Here is a 13,958-nt window from a genome sequence, read left to right as displayed (position 1 = left end):
AGTTAAACAACTAACTGAAACAAAGATAAATCAATAATGAAAAATAATAGATATACAATGCATGAGATGTGGAAAAATCAGTATGCATATCTCCCATCCAGATTCTCAACATCTTTTTAAAAATATGGAGACACGGGTTATTACTCAATAAGTAATTTCGTCATCATTTTGACAGGACATAACTTTTTCATAAAAATTTCATCATAAACTTTTATCATCATAGACTTATATGATTATCTTAATTAATAACATAACGTGTGGTAATGTCACAGTTCCCCATATGCATTGTGAGTACCTATCGGTGACCGTAGTATATAAAAAACTACGTTGTCTATAGACTCATTCTCAATGCATTGGTAAATATAACATACTTTCATAAAATTCATAACGTGTACACCCACCAGCGTTAGGTGTCATAACATCTTGACTTCGCTCCAGCGTTCTTTAAAAAGAACTCATTCGAAGCCTGTTGATTGTTCTTTGTCAATCCAGGGGTTACCACTCCATTATTAAACACTCCATAGTGGACAAAGGAGTTCCACCCGGATAATTCCCCATCCTGGCCTTTGGAGTCGTGACAAAATGATTTTCATGCTATGTTTAAAAAAATATATTTTTCATGATATGTGCATATAAATGTAATATGCAAAAATGGTGAAAATGTCATATGTTATGTAAGTATGCACTCAAGGTATCATATAACATGATAATTTATGTTCAAAATGATAATCGAAGAATAAATGAAACATTTATCTATAATTCATAAGAAATTTATCAATGTGTAAGTTAGAGGCCAACTTACAAACTTCCGAGAAAATTTAAAATTATTGTTGTAGCTGCGTAAATCGTGTGTATACTAAGTTAGGATTAATAATCTTATGGATAGGTTCAAAATCAAAGGCTTCAAAAATTAGATATTTACAAAAATACCCCTAGACTTTCAAAAATTACCATTTAGGTCCTAAATTTTCACTAATTGCAAACGAACTCCAAATTTCATGGACTTTATATTTTTGGCATTCTAAAACCATTATGCCCTTATATTTTTCAAATTCAGAGTGAAACTTGTCTAATTAGTCCCAACCCGTGGCATACATCCTAATTGATGCCTATGTGTATTTTTAACTATTGATCCCTATGAATGCTTGCATATGAGATTTTCTTTAATCATTAATGATCACTAACATCTTTAGGGACATTATGAAGTCTAATTCTTGAGTAATCAAGTTCATCCCAACACTTAATCAAAGCTAAGAAATCTTTAATCACCAATATGCTTAAAATCGATTCATGCTTGATGATCAAAACAATATAGATTTAAAACCTATAATGACATGCTTCTAATCACAAATTTAACATTCCATAATCATGTTAATATATTGATAGATCATATAAAATCATGCTTAGGACATGCCATACCTAAAGTTCCAATTAAAAACATTCAATCACTCAAACCTTCCTTTAATTGACCCGGTTTTTCATTAAGCATCATAACCTTCTCAAAACTCAACCAAATTTTGCACCAACACTTGGAAACAAAGCTTGACATGCTAGCTAAGATCAAAAGGAAGAAAAATTATAAATTTCGTGGCCTTCCAAGCACTCTAGACTGCCTTACACAAGAATACTAAAAAACTCACCAAAACTCACTCTGTTTGCACTCTTTTGATCTCTAAGAGGGGGAAATACTTTCAAGGCTCAAGATGATGCTTGGAGCTATGGTGTGGATGAAATGAAAAGGGGAGGGAAGTATTTATAGGTGGCCAAGGGGTGAGGGACGTTGGCTTGGGTGCTTGGTGATTGGTGATTGGGTGAAGTGGGAGGTGCTTAATTTCCAGATTTGCTTGCATGAGCTTAGGTCACTTGTGCATAATGGAATAGTGCCCTAAACCACCATCATTTCCTCTCCACAGTAGCTGCAAGGGTCCTGTAGATGACTCCAGGTCGTGGGGCATCATTTGGATGGCAGAAGATCCCTCAAACCACTCTTGAAAACAGGTGGATGAATGTGGTTTTGTGGTGGCAGAAAATCAGTTCAGTTTCGGATCTTTTTGGACAGCAAAAATGAGTCAAAATTCTTCATGATGGTCATGGGACCTCTTGGCGATTGGGTGGAGAAGGAGGTGGCATGGGGTGGTGGTGCAAAACATGGCAGGAGGCTGGTTCAAACTCAATCTAATTGGTTCCTACACAAACCAGACCAAGGTGCACTCGGTTTGGTTCTTTGAGTTGGTTGGTGCAACCAATTTCGTCCATGGCTCAAACTGATTTTTGGAGGGTCTCATAAGGTATTTAAGGATCATATTACCCTTGAGGATAAACTACAAAAATGTTGGACCCTAGGGCAAAACAGTTCAAGCATTACAAAGGGTAATGCACAAAACCGATTGAAGCATGGTTTGGGCTTGTTTTGTCATTTTTTTTAATGACATGTGGAATGATTTAACTAGGGTACTAACATGGTCTAATAATGGTTTAAGGGAGTATTAATTCAAGAAAATTTATATTAAAAAGTTTAAGAAAAGATGAAGCATGATTAAACTTCAAAGCATAGCTTAAAATGCACTAACCTCAAGTATGATGGTTAATGGCCTTAGCAAATTTTCAAAACTTAATTTGGGTACTTTGAGTGTGATTTGGGCTTAAGAAAATCAATGGTATGGTGTATTGGGCGTTTGGTCTTTGAATGGTAAAATGAGTCCAAACATGACTTTGGGCCATATAGGCTTGAAAATGACAAATGGTCTAATCTACACCTAAGGTCTTATGCCTTCCTATACTTGGGCCAAGACTAGCCTTCATTTCTTAAGGGTTTGGTTCAAGGTTTTTCTTGGGCTAGGCCCATGAATGCACTTGGATCCTAAAAAACCTCACCAAGATTGCTAATGGGTTTGCCTTTTTAATTCTTAGTTCATTAACATTAAGTATCAATATTAATGCTAATTCCAGTATCAACCTTAATGAAAGTGATTAACAAATAAAAATAAAAATTTAATTTAGAGTAATTAAGGGTTAATCAAGAGTTAATTCAATGGGATGTTATAATTCTTGACTGCACTCTTGTAACTTTGAACTATTGTATGAAATTATAATGGATAATGCTAGGCATCAGCCGGAAGCCGCAGCACACCCTTAAGAATTTTTTTTTTCTTCAACTCAACACGGTGTGCTAAGAATGTAGGTTAATATTTTTCATTTCTCAATTATAATATTATATTAGAGATCATGATATTCATTTTATTTTATTGATTTATTATAATTAAGATGGTAGTAAATTATCTCTTTATTATATTAAATGAGATGAGATCTGGAATGGACAATATGTCGTGGGGAATTGAAATAATAGCTATATTGTGGGGAATTGAAATACTTACTGTGGAGGCACTCAAAACATATTTATTTACGGAGATGTAGTCAGAGTCGGTCAGATCAACACCTTAACAACACGTTATCCTTTCTTTGAAATGGTCAAAGTTGATCTCCTTCTCCTCCAAATAATGATGCAATAGAATAATCAAGCTTTGTCCATACCCTTTTGCCTTAAGCATTATTTTGTAGATGCACATAAAACGTGTTTTAAGTGCAATTGTTCTTACCTTCCATCAACTTTGATTCTCTTGAATTGAAGACTTGTTTATACATACATGCACATATGTATAAACAAGTTTCCCATCCAAGAGAATCGAAGTTGATATATATATATATATATATATATATATATATATATGTATACACACATATATATGGCATTGCTATTTTTCATTTGAACGACTTTATAGTTCTGCAATTTGAATGAAATGTCACTTGAAATATGACACATCAACTGGTATAATTGAGAACGATGAGATTTAGAATAAAAAATAATATTTTTCGTTTTCAAAATTTTCTATGGAACTATATGGTGGACATTATGGTTCCGTTTAGATATTAAAAGCGTCTTTGTTGATTTATGAATAGTAGTGAATAATAGAGAAATAGTTTAAAAATATCTTAAAACAATTATATTCCTAAACAAATCCAAAAAAAAAAAAAGGGCTGGAATCTTATTATTGGTATTATTCAAGGATGAGAATTGTTACATCTATAAAGGAATTACATAAAAATAATTTTACAAACTCATAAAAATAATTTTACAAACTTACGTAACTTTATCTGATCTGTTAGAAAAAAATAATGTTATAATATGATAAATCACTTTAAGTCACGTTAATTTATAAAATTATTTTTATGTAATGATTTTGTGACTATATAATTTTTCTTCAAGGATTGTTAAATCCTCGCACATGGTCTAAAAGACCAATGATGCATGGTTGTCTCATTTAATCATATAAAAATATAATTTATTTTCCCTTTAATTAGTGTATTAGGTTGTGATTACTAATTATCTAAGTACTTTTTGTCTTATGTACGTGGGAAAGATACGAATCATTTATTAAAGAAAGCTAAACGATTCTTCCCTATCATTAATTCGAAACTAAAAGATCCTCTTCATTGAAAAACCCATTATTTTATATTCAAATAAAAGATAAATAACTTATTCTACTTGCATTCGAATCACGCACCAATCTAATTAGTAAACCTAACCCATTATGTAGTCACGATATTATTTCACTATATTTTAAATGCTACTTGATAAAATAAAAAAGTAAAAAGACAAAACATTTAATAGATATATTTATAAAAAATTAATTTATACAAATAAAAGCCGTGTGCATTACATTTTAAAAAGTAGTCAAATCAATAAATATGAAAAATTTCATCCATATATTTCAAATAAATGTGTCAGACTTACACACTCTAAAACTATATCTAACATTAGTCATATTTATGAAGTCGGTAAACCCTTTGCCATGTTTTTTATTATATCAAAACCTAATCATGCTCAATAAGTGGAATGCATATCATGTGTTAGTTGTGCGTTTTAAGTCCAAATAATTCATGTTTTTTCTAATTGGATATAAACAATTGTATCACAATGCATACAAGCAAAAGTCACTAGTAATTTCAAAAAGAGGAGTAATTACACTAACATAAAATAAAAAGAATTCACTAAAATTGTGATAATTTGGGTCCTTTCGTACCTATATATATATATGTGTGTGTATAAAGTTATAAATACACAAAAAATCTTTGTATGTAAACCATAATATGGCATTTTGAAACTGAGAAAGAATATCCATCTGTTTTAATTTCCTTAATTAATTACATAAGATGCCGTCATTTTGTCACTTTTAGATGGGGATGAACATTGATGGAATCAAAACTCTATATATGTTTAACTTAAAGCTGCCAAAATCAAAACATGAGATTTTATTAAATGCTAGTGTTTAAATAAGTCTTTATCCATCTTATTTAATCTAAAAAAAAAATAAGTTTTGCTATTTTCCTCACCCAAGTGTATATTCGTGTAACATTATTGACATGATAAATATGTATATGCCTATTGAGTAATTCTATATATAATTATGAAGTGCGTAAATATCGTATAATCGTTTTGAAAAAAAGTAAAGTCTACTATTAAAAAATTAATTTTTTTCATGTAGATCTTATATTTTATTCATATTTTTAAAACGATTACGTGAAGATTATACAATTCACAATTATAAATATATTTTCTCATGTCTATCATATCAATTACAAAAATGATTAGTTTGATTGTTTGTCGTGTCGAGAATGGCATATAGGTGTTTCAAGTAGAATTTCTTAAAAGATATTTATCAAATATTGTATTTTCTTTAAATAGAAGAGGACGACACATTTTAGGCTGTATTTAGATGTTGAGTTGAGTTGAGTTAAGATGATAATATATTGTTAGAATATTATTTTTTAATATTATTATTATTTTGAGATTTGAAAAAATTAAATTGTTTATTATATTTTGTATTAAAATTTAAAAAAATTATAATGATAAGTTAAGATGAATTTATGAAACAAACGAAGCTATTCTTTATTAATCAATCCTCACTCGGATAGAGGAAAAACCGTAGAACAAAGAACCAATGAATACAAACCCACAAATGAAACAAATACTACCCAGCCTATATATATATATATATATATATATAAAATGAAGGTGTAAAACTATTTATTTTTAATAATTAGAGGGTGTAATGTGTCGGTTTTGATATTTTGGAATGCAAGATTGCAAAGTGTACTTTTTCAAAATAAAAATCTATTCTAAAATTTGGATAAAAAATTTCAAAGAGATAAGATGAAAATATCAGCTCATAAATATGAAAGATGGCCAAGTAACTCCAAATTATAATGTAACAAACAAAGGAAGCCAGAAGCCATCAAAGCCTACTTCAATGGTGCTGTTGAAGAAAAAGGCTTTGAGGTATGAACACAATAATGAAGAGGAATAAAAAGGAAAAACAGCTCCCATTTAAAAGAAAGAAAGAAAGAGAAAGAGAAAGAGACAGAAAAAGAGGGGAAGGAAGATGATGAGAAGCTTAACACCAACTCCTCTTCCAGATTTGATTTCAAGCATCTAAAGAGGGAAATAAAAGAAAGTCCAGTCAAATTCAGACAATCCAATAAAACCGTTCAAATACTATTATCATCCCCCACCCCACCAGTCCTTCTAGAGAGAGCAAGTTTTCTCTCCCTCTGAATTTCTTTCTTATTTCGAAAGATTACTTTTTTTTTTTTTTTTTCCTCATGCTTTCACACATACAGAATTTCGAATTCTCTTTTTTATATGATTGTTTATGCGTTCTTTGTCGCCACCCCAATACGACTTCTTTCCACTTTCTTTGCAGTCGCCGCCCTCTCCCTCCTCCCTCCATCTCTCTCTCTAACAATGCCTTTGACCTTTTACAATTCTTCTTCTCGTCCATCAAAAACACGCATCATTAGATACTATTGTGGCACCACACCAGGAAACGGCCTCTTTCAGCTCAAACCCTCTTCTCCTCTTCTCCTTCATTACTCTCTCTGTCCCCCTCTTAACATTTCCCGGTGTACGAGCAAATAACTTCTGACAGCCAGCCTTATTTAGCGCAAAGCAAAGGTTCTCTCTTATCTCGATTCCTGTTTGTACAGTTGATATCTAGCATCTCCAGCTAAATATTTAACTAGGCCCGTCTTTTCCTATTCGTTTCTCGCACATACACGACTGTTTTAGTCCTGGGTTTGCTGCTTGTCTTAAATTTCTGCTGTTGTTGTAAACTTGCGTGGCAATTGGTCGAATCACCTCCAGCTATTTACTTATCGAAAATAGAAAGAAAAAAAGAAATAACCTTTTGGGTGTTTCATGACTCTGGTGATTGTTAACTCTGTGCTGTTCAAGAGGCCTCTAATCGTCAGATCATGGCCTCTGAGCGTCCCCTTTTGATCCCATCTCCGAGAATTCCAAATTCCAGAGACATATATACTGCACCCGTCTTGTTAGATCTAGCTAAACCAAATTCTGGCCGCCCCGGATCTTTTTCCGAGATGGAATCGAAAAACCCATTTGAGAGTTCCTCTAATGTGGAACCCAATTTCAATTCCTCATCCCAACGAAGTGTTTTTTCCATTCAGTCCAAGTCGGACGGGAATTCCATCAGGGAAGTGAGTTTTGGTGCTTTGGGGTCGAAGCCCGTGAGATATGGGTCCAGAGGGGCTGATTCCGAGCCGCTTAGCATGTCCCAGAAGGAAATCAGTGATGAGGATGCGAGGTTGATTTATATAAATGATCCTGCGAAGACAAATGAGAGGTATGAGTTTGCGGGAAACTCTATAAGAACTGCAAAGTATTCGATTATTACATTTTTGCCAAGAAATTTGTTTGAACAATTTCATAGAGTCGCATACATATATTTTCTTGTAATTGCTGTTCTGAATCAGCTCCCACAGCTGGCCGTTTTTGGCCGGGGAGTTTCAATTTTGCCGTTAGCCTTTGTGCTGTTAGTTACAGCTGTGAAGGATGCATATGAGGACTATAGGCGGCACCGGTCAGACCGAATTGAGAACAACATGTTGGCATCAGTTTTGGTTAATGATCAGTTCCAACCAAAAAAATGGAAGGACCTCCAGGTTGGTGAAATCATCAGAATTCAAGCAAACGAAACACTTCCTTGTGATATGGTGCTGCTCTCGACTAGCGACCCAACTGGGGTCGCATATGTGCAGACGATTAATTTGGATGGGGAGTCAAATTTGAAAACTCGCTATGCGAAACAAGAGACCCTCTTGAAGATGCCTGATGAAGGAAAAGTTAGTGGGTTGATCAAGTGTGAAAAACCAAATAGGAATATCTATGGGTTTCATGCAAACATGGAAATTGATGGAAAGAAGCTGTCACTTGGACCCTCCAATATTGTCCTTCGAGGCTGTCAGCTGAAGAATACTAATTGGGCAATTGGGGTTATAGTGTATGCTGGTCGTGACACCAAAGCCATGCTCAACAACTCAGGAGCTCCATCTAAGAGGAGTCGGCTTGAGACCCATATGAACTCCGAGATCATCATACTTTCTATGTTTCTTGTTGCTCTGTGCGTGGTTGTTTCTGTCTGTGCCCTCATTTGGTTGCTGAACCACAGGGAAGAGTTGGATTACTTGCCTTATTACAGAAAACAAGACTTCTCCAAACCAGGAGGGAAAGACTATAACTATTATGGGTGGGGAATGGAGACATTATTTGCATTCCTCATGTCAGTTATTGTTTTCCAGATCATGATCCCCATTTCTCTGTACATTTCCATGGAGCTTGTCCGGGTTGGTCAGGCTTACTTCATGATCCGAGATACCCAAATGTATGATGAGGCATCACATTCGAGATTTCAGTGCAGAGCATTGAATATAAACGAAGATTTAGGGCAAGTAAAGTATGTATTCTCAGATAAAACTGGCACGCTTACAGAGAACAAGATGGAATTCCAATGTGCAAGCATATGGGGAGAAGATTATAGTGGTGGGAATTCAAAACTTGAGCAAGTAGGATACTCTATTCAAGGTAATACATTTTGTTATCTTGTAATATAATCTATAATGTTTCTGAATTTTTTTTTACTTGGCATAACGTTTTCATCTTATGTTGCCTTACTTGGTATCAGTGGAGGGGAAAGTTCTAAGGCCAAAAATGAAGGTAAAGACTGACCCAGAGCTTTTGCAAATATCAAAATGCGGAAACGACACAAAGGAAGGCAAACATGTCGGTGATTTCTTCCTTGCGTTGGCAGCTTGCAATACAATTGTGCCTCTGGTTGTCGACACATCTGATCCCACTGTGAAGATAATAGATTACCAAGGGGAGTCTCCAGATGAACAAGCATTGGTGTATGCTGCTGCCACCTATGGTTTTATGCTTATAGAACGAACCTCTGGCCATATAGTTATTGATATTCAAGGAGAGAAGCAAAGGTAATTAGACGTGCTATTGTTCATTTTCCCCTTCCTCTGCATCACCACTTCTCTAACTAGGACTATTACGAATTTATGATGACCACACCATTGTTAGAACAGCTTTGACAGAGTGGCTGCAACTGTTCTTGCTGGATTTGTTTTTTACTAGTAGAAGGAAATTTTGGTTAGTCTATAGTGGTTTCAGAATTCTTAGAACTCTCTCTCTCTCTCTCTCTCCCCCTCTATCCCTATCCCTGTACGTTCTTTTCAAATTCAGTAACAATTGATATTCAATTATTTTTCCTTTGTCATAATCAATCAATATACAAACAGAAGTAATAGGTGGCTTGTAATGGTTGGAATAATTTTGAGTTAATTTATACTTATAATTTTAAAAGTATCAGTTATGGAACTGTTGGGTAATGTAGTTGCAGTGGGTCGAGTGGTCATACTTGATTACTCCAAATGACTACCTATCATCTTCATACGTGGCTTCTTTCAAAAGATATGAGCTTTAGTATCTCTTATTATTGATGAATTCCCTCATAATTGGCATTGCAGGTTCGATGTATTGGGTTTGCATGAGTTTGATAGTGACCGGAAGAGGATGTCAGTAATATTGGGGTGCCCTGACAAGACTGTGAGAGTCTTTGTAAAAGGTGCTGACTCAACCATGTTCAGCGTGGTGGATAAATCTTTGAACACGAGCATAATACGGGCAACTGAAGCCCATCTTCAAACTTATTCCTCACTTGGTTTGAGAACCCTTGTTGTTGGGATGCGGGAACTGTGTGCTTCAGAATTTGAACAATGGCACTCTTCCTTTGAGGATGCAAGCACTGCTTTAATTGGTAGAGCGGCTCTGCTTCGAAAGGTTGCTAGCAGTGTTGAAAACAATCTCTGCATACTAGGTGCCTCTGGTATTGAAGATAAACTGCAACAAGGGGTGCCAGAAGCTATAGAATCTCTGAGAACCTCAGGTATCAAAGTATGGGTTTTGACAGGGGACAAGCAAGAAACTGCCATATCAATTGGCTACTCCTCTAAGCTCCTGACAAGCAAGATGACCCAGATAATAATTAATAGCAGTTCTAAAGAGTCATGTAGAAGGAGTTTGGAAGATGCCATTGTCATGTCTAAGAAGCTTGTGACCATTGCTGGGGTTGCGGGTGATGTTGGAGGAAGTTCTGAAGCTGGTTCAACTCCAGTGGCCTTGATTATTGATGGTACCAGCCTTGTTTATGTTCTTGACAGCGAACTCGAAGAACAGGTAAGTGCTTGTAAACCTAATGGCTCTCTCTCTCTCTCCCCCCCTTCCCCCTCCTAGTTCTTGTTGATGTCTTAATATGCTAATGTAGCTCATGCATCTTGGTTTGCAGCTCTTCCAGTTGGCCAGTAGATGTTCCGTGGTGCTATGTTGTCGAGTGGCTCCATTTCAAAAAGCTGGAATTGTTGACCTTGTAAAGAACAGGACCTCTGACATGACACTTGCCATTGGGGATGGTATGTTAGATCAATATCTTAAGCTCCCAAAAAAAGTTAAAAGATATAGAGAATAATAGAATGCAACTTTTCCTGCTTATGTTTCGATGCCTGTTATTGACATATTACTTGGATCAATAACAGGTGCCAATGACGTTTCAATGATCCAAATGGCTGATGTTGGAGTTGGAATCAGTGGCCAAGAGGGTCGGCAAGCAGTAATGGCATCAGATTTTGCAATGGGGCAGTTTAGATTCGTCGTTCCCCTTATATTGGTCCATGGGCATTGGAATTACCAGCGGATGGGCTACATGATATTATACAATTTTTACAGGAATGCTGTGATGGTTTTGGTTTTATTTTGGTGGGTAGTAATTTGGCAGTTTTATTTACTTTGATTCTTTCTTCACATATAATGTTCCCGTTGTCATAAATATGCCATCTCATATAGCTAGTTAAATCTATTGGAGTTTGTTATGCAGATTCTGAACTAAGTTTCAGCTTTCTCTGTCTCTCGCTTCAGCTGGAAGTGGGAGGGAGGGATTATGTTTGGTCTTTTAATTGCACATTCCTCTTCAGGAAAGACCTGTCATTAAAAATCTTGGTCAATATATGGGTGAAATGACACTTTTGAACTAGAATTTATAGAGATGAAGATGACTGGATTTTGGTCCTCGTGTTCAAACCTAGATGTATCTCAATGATGGCCTTCTTATTATCACCATTGCTAAGTTTTTCATGTGCTTTGTGTAGGTATGTGCTCTTCACTTCTTTCACTTTGACAACTGCAATCAATGAATGGAGCAGTATGTTGTATTCTATAGTCTATACTTCTGTGCCTACAATTGTTGTTGGGATTCTTGACAAGGATCTAAGTAGGAGGACTCTTCTACAGTATCCACAGCTTTATGGGGCTGGGCACAGACAAGAGTGCTACAATGCAAAGTTGTTTTGGCTAACAATGTTAGACACATTGTGGCAAAGTGTAGCTGTCTTCTTTATCCCTCTCTTTGCGTATTGGCACAGTAGCATTGATATATCAAGTCTAGGAGATCTTTGGATACTTGGAGTGGTTATTTTGGTCAATGTAAACTTGGCCATGGACGTCATCAGGTGGACTTGGATTACTCATGCAGCCATTTGGGGATCTATAATTGCGACTTTCATTTGTGTTGTCATCATTGATGCTTTACCCTCATTGATTGGCTACTGGTCAGTTCTCTTCTCTTACATATCACATTAGTTCTTACTTTCTGCAAAGAGATAATGGCATCTATATCCCTTTTTTTTCCTGAAAATACGAAACCCATTTGCAAGCAATTAATGAAATTTTATGTAACACACCTCATGCTAAGGTTACTTGTTTTGGTTAAAAAAAAAATTGATAGAGCAACACATTATCCTAATATTACTGGCTGAAATTCACAACTTACTTGACTGAAACTCCTAAACCCATTCATCACAAAGTAATGAATAAAGCTTTAATCATAAGTACTTGGCTTTGGTTGCACGCCATTAAACTCTATGACGAATCATGATCTTCGTACTCGAATTCTTCCCAAATTCCTCAGAAATTTGTGGATTTAATCGTGTAGGCTGGTTCTGCAAAGTCCCTCCATTTTCTGGTAGCCTTGATTAATTTTTTTTTCATGTTCTTTTTTGATCTTTTTATGCATGTATCCCATCTTAAACTCCATTTCCTATTTCCCTTAGTTTACATTCTCAATTATAACGATGACTTGAACTTGTTAAAAAAATAAAAAATTACGAATGTGACTTAACTACTCTCAGGCGAATATAAGACGCCCGCCCCGACTACCTACCTTAGCCCCTTTTCATATGTTTTAAATGAAACGACATCTTCTTTCATCTAAAAAATGGCAGTCATAAGCTTGTAATAGATCATGCATCCTTTTTTTGATATAGAGTAGAAAAACGTATTAAAATTATGATATTGCTTTTTTTGAGACTGATGTGCAACTTCAATATAATATGACAGGGCAATCTTTGATGTTGCAAGCTCCGTGACATTTTGGTTATGCTTGCTTGCAATCGTTATAGCAGGCCTAATTCCTCGTTTTGTTGCAAAGTATCTTTATCAATACTATAAGCCTAGCGATATTCAGATTGCGAGGGAAGCTGAGAAGTTTGGAAATCTGAGAGAGTTTGGAGTTGTACAAATAGAAATGAATCCTATCCTGGATCCTCCCCGGAGATGAAGAGGTGATTTTGTCCCAGTTTGCATCTCCTTTTTCTTTTGTAAAGTAGTAGTAGTATCTTATTCTTTAGGCTGATTCGTGGTATCTCTCTCGGTTGCCGGGTTTTGATTATTGCTATCCAAAGGGTAGAGGTTTTCTGATATCGTATTTTGTTTGTTGTATTCATCAAGTTAATCAATGTACATTAGCCTCGGTTACTACAGAAAAAACAAGCATTCGTTACATGAATTTTACCATGAGAGTTCGATACCAACTTGTATCTTTCCTTGATGAGTGTGGAATCATTTCTACTTTATTTTTTGGTTTGAATCAGCAATGAGTTTGGTTATATTTCGGTAGTGGGGCGGCCGACTGTAACATGTCTGGTGGCTAAGGTTGCGATTAATTGCAAGACTCAGTTGAGTTCAATCGAATTTTAAGTTAAATTTAATATCCAAATACTTAACTGTCAAATTATTAAATTCATCTTAACTTAAAACTTCTTTACACGTGAGATTTATAATTTTTTTCAACTTAACATATTTTTATATGTGGGACTTGTAATATTTTTCAACTTTCCATAAAAAATACTAAACTTATCTTAATCATTCAAATACACGTTAAACTTAGTTTAGATGGATTTTACATAACTCCTTTCACTACTCAACTCATTATTATTTATACAGAATTAAGCTCAATTCAACATCTAAACGCAATCTAAATCATCTTATGGCAAGAAGGTTACCCAAGTGCATATCTGTATCAACCAGTCTTTTTGGTTGGTCTTGTACTAAACTCAGCATGAGGGTGCTTAGAAGTTCTCTAAGAGTATTGGCAATGGCCTAGCCATTGCCAAGTCTAAAATTTAGCTAGAATGTTGTATTTTGGCTATAACATGGATTTATAGCTAAAGTAGTTCACATTGGACTAGCTATCTTAAAGTCTAAATAA

General features: G+C 35.1%; 1 protein-coding gene across 1 annotated transcript; it reads left to right on the top strand.

Annotated features, from left to right (window-relative positions):
- The first annotated feature begins 6,452 nt into the window (after positions 1-6,452).
- Positions 6,453-13,256, top strand: LOC108983764 (phospholipid-transporting ATPase 1). The gene is made up of 7 exons (XM_018955525.2): positions 6,453-8,938; positions 9,039-9,345; positions 9,889-10,597; positions 10,707-10,830; positions 10,954-11,173; positions 11,563-12,021; positions 12,809-13,256. The coding sequence occupies exons 1-7, from the start codon at positions 7,312-7,314 to the stop codon at positions 13,026-13,028; spliced, it is 3,666 nt and encodes a 1,221-aa protein (XP_018811070.1). The 5' UTR covers positions 6,453-7,311; the 3' UTR covers positions 13,029-13,256.
- The last annotated feature ends 702 nt before the right edge of the window (positions 13,257-13,958 follow it).

Source organism: Juglans regia, chromosome 14, assembly GCF_001411555.2.
Source record: "Juglans regia cultivar Chandler chromosome 14, Walnut 2.0, whole genome shotgun sequence".
NCBI classification, from domain to species: Eukaryota; Viridiplantae; Streptophyta; class Magnoliopsida; order Fagales; family Juglandaceae; genus Juglans; species Juglans regia.
Note: the sequence above shows the minus strand (reverse complement) of the source record. Positions and strands in the feature narration are given on the sequence as shown.

What these genes read in the sequence shown, in the direction of transcription:
- LOC108983764 (XM_018955525.2), top strand. Translation starts at nt 7,312, where the DNA reads ATGGCCTCTGAGCGTCCCCTTTTGATCCCATCTCCGAGAATTCCAAAT. An exon ending in ATTCAAGGAGAGAAGCAAAG is followed by an intron (nt 9,346 to 9,888) that starts GTAATTAGACGT and finishes TTGGCATTGCAG; the next exon opens with GTTCGATGTATTGGGTTTGC. An exon ending in ACAGCGAACTCGAAGAACAG is followed by an intron (nt 10,598 to 10,706) that starts GTAAGTGCTTGT and finishes CTTGGTTTGCAG; the next exon opens with CTCTTCCAGTTGGCCAGTAG.